The 21,730-nt window shown below is 44.2% G+C and overlaps 1 protein-coding gene across 1 annotated transcript in view; it reads left to right on the forward strand.

The window, feature by feature from the left end:
- TMC5 (transmembrane channel like 5) overlaps positions 1 to 21,730 on the forward strand; it is a gene marked incomplete at both ends in the record, with an annotated part of 40,808 nt that overhangs the window by 15,507 nt on the left and 3,571 nt on the right. The window contains 10 exons of the mRNA XM_079719169.1: positions 956 to 1,107; positions 3,229 to 3,373; positions 4,265 to 4,420; positions 6,934 to 7,085; positions 11,250 to 11,328; positions 12,100 to 12,197; positions 13,604 to 13,699; positions 17,199 to 17,274; positions 17,453 to 17,586; positions 20,195 to 20,368. Of these exons, the coding sequence (XP_079575295.1) occupies positions 956 to 1,107; positions 3,229 to 3,373; positions 4,265 to 4,420; positions 6,934 to 7,085; positions 11,250 to 11,328; positions 12,100 to 12,197; positions 13,604 to 13,699; positions 17,199 to 17,274; positions 17,453 to 17,586; positions 20,195 to 20,368 (1,262 nt within the window). The remainder of the gene's footprint in view (positions 1 to 955; positions 1,108 to 3,228; positions 3,374 to 4,264; positions 4,421 to 6,933; positions 7,086 to 11,249; positions 11,329 to 12,099; positions 12,198 to 13,603; positions 13,700 to 17,198; positions 17,275 to 17,452; positions 17,587 to 20,194; positions 20,369 to 21,730) is intronic.

Consider the following 21,730-nt stretch of genomic DNA (forward strand, 5'->3'; position numbering starts at 1 on the left):
ATATTTGTATATATGCAGCATTTTATTATGAAAAATTTCAAACATACAGGAAAATAAAGAGTAGTAAAATAAACACCCAAAGACCCACTACGTAGATTTTAAACTGCTACCATTTTCCCAAATTTGTTTTATCTTATTGTTTTTTGAAGTATTTTACAGTAAATCACAGACATCAGCTGAATTTCTTCAACATGCATCTCTGGACAATAAGGACAATTTCCTGCAGGCATATACATTATCACACGTAGCAATATTAAAAATTAATATCATCTAAAATCCAGACCATATTCAAATTTTCCCAGTTGTCCCCCAAATGTCTTTCATAGCTTTTTGTTCAGGCCAGGATCCAAGCAAAGACTCCACTCTCTTTGCGTTCAGTTGTTTTTCTCTGAAGTCTTTATTAATCTAGAATGATATCATCAGTCCCTTCCTCCTTTTTTCTTGACATGGGCTTATTGCAGAGACCAGGCCAGTTGTCATGCAGATTCCAATGTTCTACCTTCTGCAATTGTCAAATTGTTTCCTCCGGGTCTCTCTAATTTGTTCCTCTAATTTATACAGACCCCTTATTTCCTGTAAATTGAAATTTAGACCTAAAGGCTTGATTTCTTTCATTTTAAACCTGTTTGACCATAATACGTGTTAGAGGACAGAGGCACATAATGGCTGGCTGTCCTGCTTTTAATCATGCTTGGCTTGGTCACTGGGTCTGGGTGGTGATCGCTGGGTCCCTCCATTGTAAAGTTACGTTGGTTTGAGATTCCTTTCCACCTCTGAGAACCTAATAAGACGTCTAGGTTCTCAGTGGCCTTGGGTGCCTCTTTCCTGGCAAACAAAATATCTACACTGACCAGTGCAGGCTTCTTGCATACGGAAGAGGTCAACTGTGCAGACCATAGTCATTCACTGTTTTCTCAAGAGATCCACCTGACCTGTGGTTTATTGTCCCTTTCAGGGTTATTTTAGCGACACAGTGATGTACTACGGCTTTTACACCAGTACTACAATCCGGCATGGGAGTAGTGGGACCTCCTACAACATGCAGTTGGCCTACATCTTCACAGTTGGAGCATGCTTGGTTGTCTGCTTTTTCAGTTTGCTCTTCAGGTATAGAATGTCTGCATTTTCTGATTCTAAGCTCTTTTTAGATTTAGGCAAAATTCAAGATACTCAAAAGTTACTGGAGAGGGCTTCCCTGGTGGCGCAGTGGTTGAGAGTCCGCCTGCCGATGCAGGGGACACGGGTTCGTGCCCCGGTCCGGGAAGATCCCACATGCCGCGGAGCGGCTGGGCCCATGAGCCATGGCCACTAAGCCTGCGCGTCCGGAGCCTGTGCTCCGCAACGGGAGAGGCCACAACAGTGAGAGGCCCGCGTACCGAGAAAAAAAAAAAAGTTACTGGAGAAACAGTTTCTCTGCAGTTTCAACTTTCTATTGCTGTCTGATCATTCCTTGTCCTAGAACATAAAGTATAAGTTTGGATAGAGGAAGAGAAGTTTTCATGTGCTTTTAAAGAAATTGGTCAGTCTGAAAATAAGGATGCAATGACTCAAGTAGTTTTTGGTTTTTTTTTTTGCGGTACGCAGGCCTCTCACTGCTGTGGCCTCTCCCGTTGTGGAGCACAGGCTGCGGACGCGCAGGCTCAGCGGCCATGGCTCACGAGCCCAGCCACTCACGCGGCATGTGGGATCTTCCCGGACCCGGGCACGAACCCACGCCCCCTGCATCGGCAGGCGGACTCTCAACCACTGCGCCACCAGGGAAGCCCAACTCAAGTAGTTTGACTGACCGTTGTCAATTGACAATTGTCAAAGAGGAGGTACAGATGTTCAATCTGCTAAACCTATTGTTTACTAGGTCTTTGAAACAAAGTACCACAGACTGGGGGGCTTAAACAACAAACATTTTTCTTCTCAAATTCTGGAGGCTAGAAGTCTTAGTTCAAGGTGTCAGCAGGGTTGGTTTCTCCTGGGCCTCTCTCCTTGGCTTGCAGACAGCTGCCTTCTCACTGTGTCCTCATGTGATCTGCCCTTGGTGCATATCTGAGTCCTAATATGCCCTTCTTATAAGGGCACTAGCCATGCTGGATTAGGGCTCACCTAAATGATCTCACTTTAACTTAATTACCTCTGTAAAGACCCTATCTCCAAATACAGTCAATTTCTCAGGTATTAGGGGTTAGTACGTCAACATATTAATTTTTAGAGGATACAATTCATCCCATAACAACCTCACTGCCGGCACGATAATTCAAAATAAAACAAGATTCTGTTTTTGTCTATCAAACTAGGAAATGTTTCTGTTTCTAAAGCTGTTATTACTCAGTGGTGGCAAATTTTGGAAAGGTAGTGTCCATTTTACTCAGCATTTTTTACATGCCAGGTTTAGTGCTAAGTGCTTCCTGGGCCCGATTTCACTGAATCCTACTGACATCTCCATAATAATAACAGCTGCCTTTATCATGCGTGTACTGCCCTGAGGGCTACATTGACTCTTGTGGTGGGCTGAATAATGCTCCCCCTTTCAAAGATGTCCATGTCCTAATCCCCAGAACCTGTGAATATGTTACCTTATCTGGCAAAAGGGATTTTGATTGATGAAATTAAGGATCTTAAAATGGGCTAATGTAATCCCAAAGTCCTTGAAAGTGGGAGGCAGGAGGGTCAAAGTCAGAGAGAAAGTGGGATATGCTACTCTTCTGGCTTTGAAGATGAAAGCGCCACAAGCCAGGGAATGTAGGCAGCCTCTAGATGCTGGAAAAAGGCAGGGAAACATATTCTCCCTTAAAGTCTCCAGGAGGAATACAACTCTGCCAATACCTTGATTTTAGACCCGTTTTCTGATTTCTGGCCTCCAGGAAGAATAAATAAGTGCCATTTTAAGTCAGTAAGTTTGGGGCAATTTGTTATAGCAGAAACTAATACAACTCCCATAATAACTCTGTGAGGTGTGAACTATTATTCTCCCCATTATATAGAGGTGGAAGCTGAGGGTCAGAACAGTTAAAATGACAAAATCTCCCAGCTGGCAATCTAGGATTACGAAATCAGATCCCCAAGCCAGCACTCCTGACTATTCTGTTTGCTGTTGCCCTGTTCCAGAAGAACTTGGGGCTAACTCTTCCATGTTGCCTTTCACCATTAATGATGGGACTCTTCTTTGTTATACTCCCTGCACCCCCAATGCCTGTCCTAATAACCTCTGGATATTTTGGTTTCTGCCTTCCCTAGCATGGCCAGGTATTTCCGGAACAACTTCATTAACCCACACATTTACACCAGAGGGATTACTAAACTCATCTTTTGCTGGGATTTCACCGTTACTCATGAAAGCGCCGTAAAGCTGAAACAGAAGAATCTGAGCACTGAGATAAGGGTAAGGCAACTTAGCTTTACACCCCTTCCCAGGGCCAGTCATCTTTCCTCCTTCAGTGTGTCTGTAACTTTTCTTAAAGTACTAATGAATTATTTTTTATTCTCCATGATATTGGCAAAAATCCCTAAAGCTATTTTAAATGCCCAGGGCTGGTGAAGGTGTAGGGAAATGGACGTTTTCACACAACGTGGTGGCTTTGTTATTGATATAAGCTTGCCGGAGGGCAGTTTAACAATTTATAACAAAGGCCTAAATGTAAATACGTCTCGACCTCACAGTTCCAGGTTTAAATTTTTATCCAGTGGTTTTCAACTCGGGGTGGTTTTGCCCTGGGGACACATGGCAATGTCTGGAGGCTTTTTTGGTTGTTGCAGCCAGGGAGTGTGTACTCCTGGCACCTCGTGAGTAGAGGTCAGGGATGCTGCTCAACATTCTGCAGTGCACAGGACAGGCTCCCTGTCACAGAATTATCAAACTCTGAATGACAATAGCGCTAAGGTTGACAAACCCCGGTCTATAGAAAAATATATCAAAAAAAAAAAAAGAGCAAGCAGAATTTATAAACGAAGGGGCTTTGACAAGAGGGTTCCCTGGTGTAGACACACAGCCTTATTCTTCAAGGAGGTTCTGTGGCCTCAATGTATTTTCCCAAGATCATTGTCCCAATCTCTGTTTCTCTGAGATGGAAAATGTATTTAATGAAGTGATGGGGGTCTTGCCCATTAGAGATTTTCCCACAGGTCTCCTAATCCCAGTTCATTGTGCACGTTCCCCCTCTTTCCTGTGGATCTGGGGTGGGTTTGTGTCACTAGGGGCAGCAAGACCTGGTGGGGAATCTTTGCTGACAGTGGAGGGGGTCTGCGGGTGAACTTGACTTCCTTGTGTTTACAGGAGAACCTGTCAGAAATCCGCCAGGAGAATGTCAAGTTAACACTCAATCAGCAGTTGATTCGCTTCTCTGCCCGCCTGGCAGCCTGGGTTGTCTCTACTGGAGTGGCCATTGCCTGCTGTTCAGCCGTTTATTACCTGGCTGAGAACAACTCAAAGGTAACCAGAGAGGCAGGAACTCCAGGGTGCAGAGCACAGAGAAGCAGGTGAAGGGACGGGATGCAGGAGGGGGAAGGGAGGGGAGAGCCCACCACTCAAACTAGGGTCGTGGCCAGCAGCATCGCACCAGCGGGAAGTTTGCTAAAAAATGCAAAAATCCTGGGTCCCTCCCTTGACCCACAATCTGCATCATAAGAACATCCCCAGGTGATGTGTGTGCACACCTCAGAGTGGGAAGCTGGGCTCGTGGAGAGATGGGAACTTTGGCTGCAGGCCTGGGATCAGGTTCTGGTTTCCTCCTTTATTATTATATCCCTGATGTCTCTCATATCCCCTGGCACCGAGTAGACACTCAATAAGTACTGTGAACCGATGGAATCTGGCAAGTGATTTACTCTTTCCAAGCCCCGGATTCCTTACCTGTAAACTGGGAATACCTGCTTTGTAGGTGTGTGTTCAGGACTAGAGAAAAGTTATGTGGAGAGTCTACTTAGTGCCTGGTACTGTGGGTGACTGAAGGAATGTTAGCTTTTTCTTTCTTTCTTTTTTTTTTTTAATGATATGAACTCTGAGACTAATTAGTTGGGTAGACAAAGTAGATTCTGTAGATTTCAGTCTTCTGGAAAATGGGGCTAATTTTACCCCATTTTGCCAACCCCTAGAATTGTGGTGTGGGTTGGTCTGATTGTGTCACTTTCTTTAATGGCTTCCCATTACTCTAAATATAAAATCTATCCTCCATGGCATGATTGATAGATCTTTTGTGATATGACCCCTGCCCACATCTCTAGCCTCAACACCCCACAGCCACCCATATCTCCACCAGCAACACTAAATGGTGTGTCCATAGTTCCCTGAACACACCATGCTTTTCCTCATCTCTGGAAGGGAAACATTCATCCTGCACTGCCCTCCCCGACTTCCCTTCATCTGGCAAACTCCTCCTTTTCTTCTTCTAGACCTCAGCGTGAGTGACACTTCCTCCAGGAAGTCTTTTCTCAGCATCACCACCCTTACTAGATTGAGTTAGGTGTGCCTGACTCTGCAGTCTTTCCCTGTGCACTGGTCACATGCAGCATTGAAAATGCTTGTTTATGCATCTGTCTCTTCAGAAGAATAGCCAGGCACCTGGCCCAATACCTGGTACATAGTAGGTGCTCAACCCAATTGATGAAAAACCGAAGGAGCGAGCAAGAAAATGGGTGTGAGATTATATAGACCTAAGGCTTTGTCATTAACCGTATTAAGGATTGCCCTGAAAGAGACAAAATTGAATCACAGTCCTCTGGGGTCTGGCACTGCCTACTTAGGGTGGAAGCTGTGACAGGGCAGTTGTAGGTATAAAGGAGACTTCTGAGTTTCTCCTTGACCTGGAAGGTTTTCTTCACACTCACCTGAAGTGAAGGAGGGCATCTAAGGAGGAGAGGAGGTGGAAGTGGAATCATTCCCATTGTTTGAACATCTGCCTGTGCCAGGCAGGATCAACCCTCTGCACAACTCCAGGGGTCGCATTCGCTGGCAGCTACAGTTTCTCATGAATGGTGCCCCAAGCTGTGTCGTTTAGCAGCCCTGCAGCTAGACATTCCCTTATTTGGTCTCACTTAATTCTTACAATGTCTCTGTGGGTTATGTGATAATCTCCCTATCATGCAGACTGGGACAGAGGCTCAGAGAAGCTATGCATCTGGTTCGGAACCTTGCAGCTTATAAGCATGGGGAGAGGGGCAGCATTTGACCCTAGGTTACTCTGGCTCCAAAGATACTGCCAGAAGTACATGTGGTGCTTTCAAAACCATCCAGAGGTAGATAGAGGCAGAGTCAGAATGGGAAATTGTCAGACATCAGATAAATCCACTGGAATCCCTTACCCCAAGGGCGTCTGGCAGAGGGGCAGCCCAGGCTTCCCTCCAGCCAAACACCTGAAGGCAGGGGCGCCCCTCTGACCCTCATACAAAAGTGCAGCATGTGCAAGCAGAGGCTCCCCCTGCCCCTAATTCAGCACCTGAGGACAGGCGAAGCCTGGTGAAATGAACAAGGGCATGCAGGAGCGGGGAGGAGAAATTCCCTTGTGTGGTAGCTTCAGTGACTCAAGCTTTTGCTCCAAAGGCCAGGAGCACATTCTCATTCTTCCAAACCTCTTGGTAAGGAAAGTAAAGTCACAGAATGGCTGTTGGAGCTCAGGTCCCTGAGTCTGATAGACCAGGGTTCGAATCTGCCACTTCCTAGCTGGGTGACCCTGGGCAAGTATCTTCACCTCTCTGAGCCTCAGGTTGTCCATCAGTTAAGCCTATTAACACCCACCTGCTGGGCTGTAGTGGGAATTAAAGCGTCATGTGGGTAATTCTCGGCCCAGGGTAAGTGCTGGATAAATGGTACCGTAATAGCTAACCTCAGAGGATCTACTTCTGCGGTTTTCCCATCGTGACGGTGGGGGTGGGGGGGTCTTCTGAGTCAGGCAGAGAGGGGTCCAGTGTACAGTCGGCATCTTGATTCTCTCCCTCCATCCCCTGTAGTTCCTGGCGACCCACAGGAACCCCGGGGCGGTACTCTTACTGCCTTTCGGTGTGTCCTGCATCAACCTGGTCGTGCCTCGTTTCTACTCCACGTTCAGGCTGGTGGAGCGCTATGAGATGCCAAGGCACGAAGTCTACACCCTCCTGCTCCGGTAAGTGTGGCTATCACTCCCCACACCAGCTTCCATTTTTATGGAGGGAAATGGATGGAAGCTAGAAAGGGTTACACTCAAGTATCACAGTTCTGTTTTCCAGAAAGAATTTCAAGAGTAAAGTGTGTTTTTATGATATGGGTTAATAGCCATGAAGTCCAAAGAGCCCTGAGGAAATACAGATATTGAGTACATCTGCCTTTTGCTCAGAGGAATGGCTTATCTTTCCCAATTGCTCCCAGCCTGAGGATTAACATAGTTCTCAGTTATGAGATGTACGGATGGGCAGGTTGTGCACTGCACAAATGTTCTTGGCTAAGGTGTTCAGTGGGGACTGATATCATTCAGTGTTCCCATGAGTCAAACTGTGAGGCCGAGTACCCACTGAATCATGCGGGAGGAACAGGTGCATTTTTGTAGTTCAGCCACCCGAATGGAAGTGGAGGGGTTGCTTTTTGGCAATTCATTGTCTGGGAAGGGGTGCCGTTTTGTGATTCCCACAAAGGCACTGTATGTGCTAGAGGTGACCCCACAGTTTTGATAAACAGGGTATAAAACTACCCAAATTGTGTCCTTATTGCTTCTTCCTGGCTAGTGCCCTGACCAGTTCCTGGTTACGGTGGTGTTTATAATGATAAGGCTGTACATGCAGATTGACTTTCTTTACTGATCAATTCCAGAGCCATTACCTTACCATGGCCTCTGAGATCTGGCTCCTGGCCAGCCCTCCAACTTCATTTTCTACCTCCCCCCCTCCTTCCTCAGTGCCCCCAGCCTTACCCACCTTCTGATTGTTCACAAACATGCCAAACTGCATACCCACCTCAGGACCTTTGCACTGGCCATTCCTTGCTCCTGGAATAGCATATCTATGCTTATGTCTATGTTTATAGTTTCTTCATACAGATCTTAAACATTTCTGTTACCCTTAAATTTGTAACAAGCGTATTTTAACACACGCGTACACATATATGTTTTAGATCAGCAGTTAGCAAACTACAGCCTGCAGGCCCAGCCTGCCTCCCATTTTCATAAATAAAGTCTTATTGGAATGCAACCATGTCCACTGGTGACATATTATCTATGGCTGCTTTCCTGCTACAACTGCAGAGTTGGGATACAGACTGTAGGGCCTGCAAGGCCAAAAATATTTGCTGTCTGGCCTTTCACAGAAAAAGTGGGCTGACTTCTAAGATTAATGTTTAGAGTTAATCTATATATGTATTATTCTCCTGAAGAAAAAAATCTGAGAAAGCCTTCACTTCTACCCACCCTACACGTCTGGGTGCCTCCTTTCAATGGTTAGAAACAATTGGGATTTTGTGTGTGTGGTTAAAGAAACCATTTTAAATGTACAATTCAGGGTCATAAAGCAAGTTTTTTGGACATACACATTAAGTTTGACTGGCTTCTTTGCTCACCAGTGTTTGTTAAATGTATCCTACTTACAACTTCCTCATTTTATAACAGACGATAAGACATCATTTTAGAGTAGATACCAGGATGGTCAGCCTTCTAAGTACTTCCACGTTCCCACATGTCTTTTATTTTGCCTTTCTACTTGAATGTGGGTTTGAGTGGGCCAAAGACTCTGTATTCTAACTACCTCTTCTGAGGTCTGCAGGTGTTGCTTTGAGGTTTTCTGACATCTAGCATGGTCAAATAATCACCCAGCTGCCCTTTCCAGACACTTCGTATCTGCTGTCTCTAAGCTCTGGGCATCCTCAGAACTACCACAAGCTCTGAGGAAGTCCTCTGTCAAATTTGTTTTAAACTGGGGCTTTCTCCAACCCCTTTTCATATTTTAATCTTTCTTTAATCTTTTCATATTTTTATTTCTGCTTTCTATTTTTCATAAATTCCTCTGTATTTCTGGTCTGTCCTTGGTGACTTGTTTTCCTCTGCTTTATGGGTCTTTTAGCTTTTAACTTTTCTATCATTTCAATGGAATTTGGATAGAGAGGTGTTAGGCATGTATGCTCAGTGTGTCATTTTGATCTAATCCCTTTATCTAATTTGCATTTTTCTGATCCCAACGGAGATTCATTCTCTTTTAATATATATTAGCCCTATGTATTGCTTCATAAAGTATTTAAAATCTTCTCTACACGCAGAGAAAATGAGATAGCTCAGAAATAGACAATCATTCTGACCTATGATAAGCTTCTCTTGGCTTAGAAGAGTGTGTTTTCTAGTTTAACCTGGAGTTATACTGCAGTAAATGTATATAAAGTTCTGACACCAATTCTGATGTCTGGGGTTTTCCCACATCACTAAGCCATTCTCCACTATCGGTTGGTGTCCTATAATTTAATTCAACTCTGACACTATCTACCTGGAGATAGCGTCAGATCCCACAAGGTAAGGGCTCAGTCCCACAAGACTGCCCCCACCCCTACTTCAGATGCCAGTCGCAAATCCATGTTGTCACCCGGGCTTCTGACCGACTAGCTAGAGATCGGAGGTTCCAACGAACTCCTCAGGTTTGATTAGTTTGCTAGAGCGGCCCACATAATTCAGAGAAACACTTTACTTACTAGATTACTGCTTTATTATAAAAAGATATAACTCAGGGACAGCCAGGTAGAAGAGATATGTAGGGCAAGGTTTGGGGAAGGGGTGTAGAGATTCCTTGCCCTCTCAGAGATTTCCACTCTCTCCAAATATTGTCCTGTCACCAATCCGGAAGCTCTCTGAACCCCCTCCTTTTGGGTTTTTATGGAGGCTTCATTACATAGATATGATTGATTAAATAATTGGCCACTGGTGGTTGAACTCAATCTCCAGCCCCTCTCCCCTCCCTGGAGTCTGAGATAGGCAAGCTGAGTTCAGACCTTCTAATCACAGGATTGGTTGTCATGGCAACCAGCCCCTAGCCTTAATAGACCTCGGGGCTTCCCAACAGTCACTTCATTAATATAACAAAAGGCACCTTGATAGCTCTCCTCATTTAGAAAATTCCAACGGCTTTAGGAGCTCAGTGCCAGAAAAGGGAAAGAAGACCAAACACATATTTCTTATTATAAATCACAGTATCACTGTATACTAAGGTGTTAATCCAGTAGCTATTGAGGGTCTACTATAGGCTAAGCACTGGGTAAGAGGTTTGGGATCTGGAGTTGAAAAGACAGATCCTGTCCCCTTCTTCACAATGTTGTCTAGTGCAATGGTTCTCAACTTTTAGCATGCACCAGAATTACCTGGAGGGATTGCTGGGCCCCAACCCCAGAGTTTCTGATTCAGCAGATCCGGGTTGGGGCCAGAACGTGTGCCTTTCTAACAAGTTTACAGATGCTACTCCTGGTCTGGGGACCACACTTTGAGAATCACTGGTCTAGTGGTGCATGATTCTTGGCACACCAATGCTGAAGACTTCTTAAAACCAGAAGGTATTGATTTAGGCAAAGTGACTGGGTTTAAGACCTCAGGCTGTTAAATCAGATGGTCCTCGGTTTGAACCTTTGCCATGCCCCTAAACAAATAGTGTGATCTCATACAAGCTATTTCATCTCTCTGCATTTCAGTTTCCTCATCGGTAAGATAGGCATAAAATACTATCTACCTGATGATAGAGTTGTAAAGATTAAGAGGGATGATTTGATAAAGTGCTTAGCATGTTTACTGTCCATGGTAGCACCTGATGCATAGTATGTATATGTACTACTCTTACAGTGAGAAATGAAATCAGGTAGTTTGGAGATACCTAAAAGAAGGTGTATCAGTCAGAATAAATGAGGTTAAACTGTGGTAACAAACATCCCCCACCTCGAACTCTCAGTGGTCTAGAATACAAATGTTTATTTCTTGTCCATGCTACATGCCCATTGTGGATTGGCAAGGGATTTCTGCTCATGTTAGTCACTCAGGGATCCAGGCTGAGATTGCAGCAACCATCTCAAATACTTCTGATTGTCATTCCAGAGGGAAGACAGTGAGTCTTGAAGAGTCTCACTGGCATTTAAAGGCTCTAGTCTAGAAGTGACACAAAATGACATACATCATTTCTGCTCACAACTCATTTGCCAGATCTAGCCATATAGCCCCACTCAGCCACAGGGGGGCAGGAATTTCCATCCTACCATATGCCCCAAAGGAAATATTGGCAAACAGCACTAATGACTGCTGTGGAGGGTAATGGTAGTTGTTTTCGCTTCTGTTTTTTAGAAACATCCTTCTGAAATTATCAATCATTGGAATTCTTTGTTACTATTGGCTCAACATTGTGGCCCTGGCTGGTGAAGAGGTGAGATTTCCATGCTGTTTTGCCTTAAGCTTGCCTTTGACTGCCAGGGAGGAAGTGAGTTTCTCAAGAGCTTCTGCTTATGATATTAGAGCAGATATCATGTTATTTTTCCATCCATCTGTCCATCTACTTATCCATCTATTCATCTAATCATCCATCAATTCTTCCATCCATCCTTCCATCCATCCTTGGGCTGTACACCTGAAACTTTCCTCATTCAGCCAAATCTAAAAGCTCCCAGTCCATCAGCTCATAGCACCGACTTCCTACAGAAGTAACTAACCACCAGTTTCATAAGCTGATTAATTCAACCTTCCCGTTTGTGCTAGTCTGCTAAACCTCTAGGCCACTTTCTTAATCAAGAAGATATTAATTGATTTTTCATAAGGTTAATAAGCAAAAGGAGTGGAGGCATTACTAGCCATTGACACCTCCTGCTCTCCTTGGCTAAGAAACGGGATCCAGAGGGCATAGGACAAAGAAGAAAAGTGTTAAAGAGGAGAGCTAGTGAGAAGGGAAAGTTTGGGTACCTGAGGAAGGCAAGCCCTAATGGGGGAAGAAGGAGCACAGGAAGAGAATACACATTCTTGAAAACAAATTCACCCTAAAGTGCATTTCTGTTGAGAGTGGGTCTGCTTTTCTGGGCACACAAAAACTCGGTCAGACTAAGCCACCAGCCACATTCTTATCAGCACAGGGGGCCAGGAACAGATGGGAACTAAGTGGAGACAACAGCCTCCTCCCACATCCCAAATTTTGTTTGCCTTCCAGTGTTGGGAAACCCTCATTGGCCAAGAAATCTACCGGCTCCTTCTGATGGATTTTGTGTTCTCTTTAGCTGATTCCTTCCTGGTGGAGTTCCTGAGGAGGTAAATATTTGTCTGTCTCCAGTAATTATATCTGACGTTGTAACCAGAGCCATAGTCCTGGCTGAGCATGAAGTGTGGGTCCCTTCTGTACTCTAAGTGTAGGTTGTTCTAAGTCTGCCTATTGTCCTTTGAAATATTGTTTTCTTCTGAATTAACTGAAATTTCATCTTGACCTGACAGTCCTGTTGTCAAAGTTCATTTAGTTCAATTGGCCCTATGCAATCTCCTGAGAAAGTTCTAGAAATTAAACACAGAAACAGAGAGTCATTTGAAATCTTATCCACAATAGACCATTTTAATATTCTAGTCTATGTATATTCCTCCAGATTTGTCTATGCACTGCTTTGTATGTGTGTATACTATATAATTTTCCAAGACAAAAATGGGGTCACACTGCAAAATCGCTATGGAGTTTGCTCTTACTAATTCTGTCAGTATGCCTTATCATCTTTCCATGCCTGTACCTATAGATTTATCTCATTGCTTTCACTGAATTTAATTAATGCACTAATTTTTATTTTAGACTCCAGGTGTGCAGGATTAGGGCAATGTCATCATTGGCCCATGTGTGGTCCTCTTTTATTTATTCATTTATTTTATAATAATATTATGAGCATCTCATTCCTAATAGACATTTACTTATTTTTGCAAGTTGCCCTAGTGATAAGATGGCATGGCACAATACTGATTCCTTCCTCAGTGGGTAGGTTGAAAGCCAAATTTCCTCACTCAGTTCGCCCAAACTCACTTTTAGTTCAGCCTCTGTCCAGGGTCTGGACATAGAGGGGAGAAGTTTTTTTGTTGTTGTTGTTGTTTTGTTTATTTTTTACAACAGTTTTTTACTGGCAATTCCTCCGTAAGAAAAAAAATCAAAGTGGTCTCAAGTTTCTTCAGAATAAATGTGGACGTAGGGTTCCTCCTTGTGGATTTAGAAAACAGGGAAACACCATTAACTCAATAGCAGTAACTGAAAGCTGAAAAAATTTCAGTTTATTTGGGTTGAGAGTGCTGAGTCTGGTCCCTGAAAAAAAAGGTTTAACAAGCAAAAGGTGGTATAAACAAGATAATGGTTGGGATAATTTAAATAATTATCTCATTTAAATAATGCCTATTTAAAATTCATAATTATCTGTTTAAACAGTAGTTGGGATAGTTTAAATAATGTTCTCTAGAATTTTTTTTGAACCACTTTAGCAGTACCTCCATTCGAATGCATTGTGTTAATTCCATTTTCCCTCAATTATTTCTTCAAAAACATGCTCATACTTGGAATTTTCAGAAATTTGCAAGGGAACTTATGACTTTATTCCAAACTGGTGAGGATTTGTCCTCCTTTGTCGATTGTGAGGAATCTTTTGAAAGAGGGAGTTGATGGTTTGGGTACTAAACTCATTACATTTTCACAGAATCATTGGGATGTGGCTTATCACAAGTCTTGGCCTACAGGAGTTTGACATTGCCAGGAATGTCCTAGAACTGATCTACGCACAAACTCTGGTGTGGTAAGTTTTGACAATCTTTGGCTTGCCCAGTGGTTCCAGCCTGACTGTGGACTAGGAGTTTTGGTGGCAATGCCCAGAATCTGTGGTTTTTCAAAGCTGCATAGGTGATACCAAATCCAGCCAGTCTGAGAACCATGAATTCATGTCCCAGACTGTTCTTTTCCTTTATGAGGACTTCAGCCAAGAGTCAACATAGAGCAGGGATTCCTAACCTGGAGGGCCCCCGGCCATATCCAGCCTGCAAGTGTGTTTTGCTTGTCCGATGCAGTGCTTTTTCTAAAAATTTGAATTAACCACCAGTATTTAAGAATCAGGAGATTTCACATAAACTTTAAAATTTCTGGCTTCTCGCCAGAAAAGGAAAGCTCTAGATCATCTCCCATTATGGTAACAATTGGCTGGGCCTTGAACTGGGGTGAGTGGTTCCAGTTTGCTGAAGACCCACCTTGAACTATTGTCTCCCCAGTATTGATTTGCCATTTCTTGTTGCCCTTATGCTGTCAGTTTTTTTATGGTAGAAAACTTTACTTTGTATTCATATCTCAACAGAACTGGGAAAATAAAGGCAGAGAAGGTTGCCTTACACTTGATCTGCGTCACTCCCTGGTGGTGGGGCCCTGGTGGGACCTCTGTAGCCTTTGGGGTTTGCCACCTCAATTTTGGCAATTGTGCATGCATGCATGTGCATGTGTGTGTGCGCGCGTGTGTGTGAGCATGCATGTGTGTTTTGAGAATAGCCAGCTAGTTGCATCAAATTTTTGACAAGCTCACCTAGAAACTCGAACCAATAGCCAGTGACTATTTTTATTTATTTATTTTAACATGATGTAGCTAATGCCAGAATTCTGCATGGCATATTACATTGCCAGGTTCCATCTTTTGGGGGGTTGCTAATCTGAAAGTAGGGGATATGGAGTCGGATAAACTTGGATTCTGGGGCTGGCTCTTCTACTCACTGAGGTCACTGAGCTTCTCTGAGCCTCAGTCACCTCATCTGTCAAATGCACATAATAATAGCTGCCGTTGAATTGTGTTGAGGATTAAATCAGATGATACAAGAAAACTGCTTTGCAATCTCCAATATGCCATACAACTGTAAAGTGCTTTATTTTCCAACTCTTTAAAGTTGCCCTGGGTGATTTGGCTATCTGCAAATAACTCACTAATGTCAATGAATTTATTTTTGGAGGTGGTGAGGACTTTTTCCTTGTGTAGTTTAGGTGATGCATTTGCACACTGCCAGGTCACCCACTGGCAACTGGGCAGTTTACAAAGGTCTTTTACTCACATTATCTCAATGAACAGGATGCCGTTGGGCAAATAACATAAACTCTCTTTAAACCTTGGTTTTCTAATCTGTAAATGGGGGCGATGCTTGTACCTACTTCACGGGGTTTTGGTAAGGATTAAATGAGAAAATGTATGCATTAAGTGCTTAGCGAGTAACTGATTCAGAAATGTTTATAAGTAGGGATATTATATGGCTGTTGTTATCCTTAAGGGTTCTTTTTTAAAAATTGTAGTAAAAAACACATAACGTAAAATTTACCATCTTAACCACTGGTAAGTGTACAGTTCAGTAGTGTTGAGTACATTCACATTGTTGTGTAACCAATATCCAGAACTTTTTCACCTTGCAAAATTGAAACTCTGTACCCATTAAACAACAACTCCCCATTCCCTCTCCCCTCCAGTCCCTGGCAACCAGCATTCTACTTTCTGTTTCTTTGAGTTTGACTAGTCTAGATACTTCATATAAGTGGACTCACATAGAATTTATCTTTTTGTGACTCGCTTATTTCACTTAGCATAATGTCCTCCAGATTCATCCATACAGCATGTGTTAGTTAGAATTTCCTTCCTTTTTAAGGTTGAATAATATTCCATTGCGTGTATGTACCACATTTTGTTAATCCATTCATCTGCCAGTGGACACCAGGGTTACTTATGCTTTTTAGCTATTGTGAATAATTCTACTATGAATATGGGTGTACAAATATATCTTTGAGACCCTGTTTTCAATTCTTTTTAATATATACACAGAAGTGGAATCGCTGGATCATATGGTACTTATGAGCACTCAAATTTTTTGTTGTTTAATAAGTAATGTGGGTAAGTCATCTGATTCAGTATCCAGGTTTTTGAATCCTAGAGCCTGAGCCCTCATACTATTGACCATTTGACAGAGATTCCCAAGGGAAGTGTTAGCTTCGAGGCGGGAAAGCTTACAATGAGATGCTCATGATTACTTCTGGGCCTTTAAGGTTTTTGTTAATAAATCATAAATAAGCACAATCAGAAACACACATATCTTTTCCTTTCTCCATGGCAATTATAGATTTAATCTCTGTGGGTTTTAGGAGAATATTGCCTTTGATGATGAGCTTTAAAAGAAGATAATAGAGTGACAGAAATTGAGTGTATGTTAGGGATGATGGTAGAAAATGAGGTGAGGAAAATGTTTCCCAAACTTTAGTCTTTTGTACACCAGCCTGCCTATTTTGGGGGCATATCTATCTATCACCTGTACTGTTTTTGACTTAATATTATCTTTTAAATTGTTTGCCTTTTTAAAATTTAAATATATTTTTAATGAGTCTTTATCATCATCAATGGAAAATCATGTCATTTGACAGAAATAGCAAGTAATTTGAAAAATAAAATCAATCCCATCACAAAAGTCATTAAATTCTAGTTAGATGCTGCTGTCTGTCAAGGCTCTCGGTCTAAAGACTACTTCTTTTTTTAAAAAAATGGAGGTTGGCAAGCGTTAGGACTTAAGGACATTCTAGCACCAAACTGAGATTTTTTTTTCTTTTGGCCTCAGAAGCACTGGGGAGAGCTGAGTAACTTGATGCAGTTTAATGTCTGTCATTTGTAACCAATGCAGTTTAATGCCTGTCCCTGCAGGACCTCAGGCCTTCTTGAATGCCAAAGGAGGAGGAGTTCACGTCCCACATGTGGGACACCTGGATTAGGGCTGGCTGAAGGCCTCTGGTGGTTTAATTAATGGCTGTGCGGGTAGCGTTCTCTGCAAAATCTCTTTGCTGTGTTGGAATCAGTCTCCATCTGTATGAGTTTTCTAGGGTGGCTATAACGAAGTGCCAGAGACCAGGTGGCTTAAACCACACACATTTATTTTCTCACAATTCTGGAGGCTCGAAATCCAAGATCAAGGTGTTGGCAGGGTTGGTTTCCTCTGAGGCCTCTGTCCTTGGCCTGTAGATGGTGCCTTCTCCCTGTGCCCTCACGTGGTCTTCTTCCCTCTGTATGAGTCTGTTAGGGCCCACATGAGGTTAGTGGCCTCATTTTACCTTAATTATCTCCTTAAAGGCCTTATCTCCAAATACAGTAGCATTCTGAGCTACTGGGGGTTAGGACTTCAACATATGAGTTTTGGGGGGACAGAATTCAGCCCATAACACCCTCTTTCCCTGCCCTCCACACAGATTCCCTGTGTCTCCCCTGATCTCTGACACTCATCCCCGTTCTCTCATAGGATTGGAATCTTCTTCTGCCCTCTGCTGCCCTTTATCCAAATGATTACTCTTTTCATCATGTTTTACGTCAAAAATGTGAGTCAGTCTGAAGGTGGAACCAATCAGCTTTGCTCAGTCCCATGTGACCCAGTGGTGGCTGGAATTGGGTGTGGGGGTGTGCTGGGAAAGGTGTCAGGGAGCTGGTGTCTGGCTGGGGTCCCTCTGGCCTGCTTCTCCGGCTACAGAAGGGAGGTGACTGCTTCTCTTTCTTCAGATCAGCCTGATGATGAATTTCCAGCCTCTGAGCAAAGCCTGGCGGGCCTCACAGATGATGACTTTCTTTATCTTTTTGCTCTTTCTCCCGTCCTTCACCGGGGCCCTGTGCACCCTGGCCATCACCATCTGGAGGTAGGAGATGGCAGCCTAGGGGTGGGTGCATGTTTTAAAATGTAGGTTTTATCATTCTTCAGGTATGGTGAGGCCAACGGATCAGGAGATGACTGCCACTGAAAAAATGATTTGTTATACTCACAGACCCCAAAGGGAGGGGGCACATCACACCACGGGGGGCCACATGGGGAGGCACCAGGGTCCGTTAGAGGCAGAGGGAGAGAGCAGTCAACGTGGTCAAAAGTGTTTACTGTGGTTTCAGTGGGGAGGAAAGGGAAAGGCAGGGTTAGCATGCTTAGGAGGGGTGAGTTTGAATAATCTCAGCAGGCTCTGGGGTATAGGGACCCTCTGGAGTTGGCTGGTATGTGACCCTGGGGTGATGGGGGCAGAGGATCAGGGCCCAGAGTGTGAGCGCTTGAGAGAGGAGGTGGAGGTGGGATGGGTCTCAGGTTTGCATATGAAAGGCATGCTTTGTAGGCTAGCCCTGGGAAAGGCAGTCTCTCCAGGATCAGTAAGGCCCCAGATGTCACAGGTCAGAATAAAAAGACATGCTTAATTCAGTGTTTAACCCAAGTTGCCTTGGTAACCAACAGATGCTACAACCAAGGGAGGCAATATATCCAAGTTGGGTCACCACCCGCCAGGTGCCCAGTCTTGATGGCGCAGCTTCCTTACTTCCTCCAAGCTCTGCAGCTTCCCAGCTGGGGAGAAGGCAGCTCTCCACATGCAGAACAGAACTTCCTCTGATGAACTGAAAGGCCCTGTCTGGTCAGGCTCCCTCTTACCTCTCCAACCTCACCCCTATGGCTCCATCCTACTCCAGCCTCAAGGCTCTCAGTCTGTTCCTGGGACCCTGAGAGCCTCTCCTCCCATGGGATGGGGTTACGTCTTGGAAGGGCTCTCCCCAGTCCCTTTGCCTGGCGGCCTTCCTTCCACCCTCATCTCAAAAGTCCTCTTGAAGACCTTTCACCACCATCCTCGTCTTTTGTCAGCACCCCCCTCCTCTCTCTCTCTCAGGGTGGTTTCCTTTGTTCGTTCCCTAGTTCGTGTCAGAAATGCCTTTGAATCTTTGTTTAATTGCATACTCATTGCTTGACCATCTTTCCCACTAGAACCTGGGAGGGCAGGTATCACGTCTGTCTTGTTTACTGTGGACTCTCCAGGGCTTCGTATCTAGCACAGAGCCTGGTACTGATCTCGAGGAGAAAGCAGTGAGCGTTGGCTTGAAGCAGGGTCTTAGTTCCCTGCCCAGGACTTGAACCTGGGTAGCCTGGCTGAAAACCAGGAATCCTAGCTGCTAGACCAGCGGGGGCTAGAGGCTAGAAGCAAAGTTCCCCTGGCTCTTGCCCCGTTTGAAAGCAAGAATATTTCAAGGAGGCAAAAAATGTAAAAACAGGTACAAAGTTTATTATTAGAGACACAGCACAGCAAGTGGGAGAGCACACAGGGAAACAGTTTTTTTAAATTTAAGACAGAAGAAAGGCAGAGATACACACCTGGAGAGAAAAGGGTGTGGGTGTCCTCCCTAATGAGGAGGCATGCAGTAAAGAGGCGGTTAAATCATTTATATAGAGCAGTTCTTCCAGGTCTTTGTTTACCTTTGGCCAATTACCTGGTTTCTTTTTCCACACCTGACCTGCCCTAGGGCCCTCCCCAACATGCATGCACAACTTTTAGCCAAGACGGATTCCAGCGCAGAGGCCTGTGGGAGGCTTGGCATCACCTATTATGGGGTGGCACCCCCTCCTTTTTAACCCCAAGGAGGCTTTCTGCGCATATGTAGTCAGGGAGGTCTCCTTGACCTCAAGAATGAGAAATATGTGTTCTCTTTATCTTTTATCTGGGCAGGACTCAGCTCCTCTCTGCCCCTGCCATTACTGTTAAAGTGTCCACTGGAGACAAAGTCCAGCTATTTACCCTGTTCCTGTTGTTATTTCTGTCTGGAAGTATAGAAAGGAAACTGGCTTGTAAATGTCTAACCTGGAGCCCATCTATCTCCTGCCTCAGTACAAGGGCAGTAAACCTTTGTAGAATGAATGAGCAACCAAACACACAACAAGGGAGTTGATTTTTAGGATACTCGTGGAACTGGAACCATGAGGGTCTCAGCGGCTTCAGGGCAGGGTCCTCTGCTCTGTGATGTCCTTGACTCTCTCGCCGTGTTTACTCTCTCTTCTCTCTTCCTGACCAGCTCCTTGTTGCCTTCTAGTTTCTGCCTGTTCACAACAACTGACTTCATGTGGCCATTATTACCACAACTCCAGCTTCCCTAGATTACAGCCTCCCATCTTTGTATTTCTTAGTTCAAGTTCCTAAGGAAGAGTCTGATCGTCCCAGTTCATTTCTTTGTGCCAGGATACCACTGAGGCCTCTGCCTGGTCTTTGGATTGGTTACGGTTGGATCAGGTGATACCCCTGTCCAAGAGCTGGTCCTTGGAGTGCAGGTCATGAAAACAAAACACACCAGCTGGGGCTATGAGCGAGAGGCTATGAGCAGGGGGATGTGGGTGGAGCAGGTAAGAATTGCTGGTTCCATGTTCAGAGCCCAGAAACGACTGGGCTATTCTAGAATAAACTATACCGGAGTCTGGCACTAGAGATGCTTCTCTGTCCCTTGTTTTATCAGATTGAAACCTTCAGCTGACTGTGGCCCGTTTCGAGGTCTGCCCTTCTTCATTCAGTCCATCTACAGCTGGATTGACACCCTGAGTAAAAGGCCCAGCTACCTGTGGGTTGTTTGGATCTACCGGAACCTCGTCAGCAGCGTGCACTTCTTCTTCATCCTCACCCTCATCGTGCTGTAATTAGGGCCCCTTGGAAAACCAGGGGGGAAAATACCTCCTCTACACGTCACGTGGGCAGCCGAGGGGTGTTTGGTGGGAAGGCAAAGACTACAGTGGGGTTCAGTGTTCTGGGTCATCCCGACTCTGCCCTTGAATTTTCCTAAAAGTTAGTTAGTATCTTCTCGTTTTTGGGGGGTGTGTTTTACGGAGAAGGCAATACCTGTTCTGCTCCCTCTTAAGTAACACGAAAACAAAAAAGAAAAAACTGGGTATGAGAGTGCTCGGGAAAATTATGGTGTGATTCTTTCTGAGGCTGTGATTATGTTGAAGTCGGTTGGGTGCTATTGATATGTGGGTTAGTGTACTTTCATTTTTAAATTAGAAAAAGATTTCTGACTTCTTGTGAAAAAGTGGAAGATCTGCCAAGACCGGGCCCATTTTCCTGCATGAACAGTTGGTCAGCTGATGGCTGCCCCTCTTTAGAAGCCCAGTCCTGATGGCATTTGAGATTGCAGCTCCTCTGGTAGAGAGACACAACTCAACAGCACAGACACAGACACAACTCAACAGCACAGTTGATTGTCGAGTGACCCCTCAATTTTACAGATGGAAGTGTTAAGACTTACAGAGAAGGGCTGACTTGCAGAGATAGTTTCCAGGTTGCAGAACCTGTTAATTGCAGAGGGGGCTGGAACCTGGGTCTCCCCGTTCCTGGTCATGCCCTCCCTCCCAACTCTGGGTTGCCATTGGCCCCCTTAATTAAAATGGGGCGTTTTCTAGTGCCTTGCTCCTCCAAACTTCTAATTCACTGGGGCACTTGTTAGCAATGCAGACTCTCTGGCCCTACCCCGGACCTCCAGCATCGGCATCTGCATTTTAACAAAATCCCAGGAAGTCTGTATCACAATGAAGTTTGAACAGCACTGTCCAGATTCACAAACTCTGGCTGCACATTAGAATCATGTGCATTTAAAAAATACTGTTAGAGAGTTCCCTGGTGGCCTAGTGGTTTGGATTCTGGGCTTTAACTGCTGTGGCCTGGGTTCAATCCCTGGTCAGGGAACTGAGATCCCGCAAGCTGAGTGGCATGGGAAAATAAAATAAAATGAAATGAAATAAAATAAAATAAAAAACTGTTAAATGTTTTCACCACAAAAAAATAATAATTATGTGACATGATAGGGGTGTTAGCTGACACTATGGTGGTAATCATATTGCAATATATAAATGTGTCAAATCAACACAGTTGTACACCTTAAACTTACACAAAGTTATACATCAATTACATCTCAATAAAAAATAAAAATAAAGCTAGATTGGGGTAAAGTTTGTACAACTGTATACATTGACTAAAACTCAGTGAACTACACTTAAACTGA

This window comes from Hyperoodon ampullatus, assembly GCF_949752795.1.
Source record: "Hyperoodon ampullatus genome assembly, chromosome: 14".
Lineage (NCBI taxonomy): Eukaryota > Metazoa > Chordata > Mammalia > Artiodactyla > Ziphiidae > Hyperoodon > Hyperoodon ampullatus.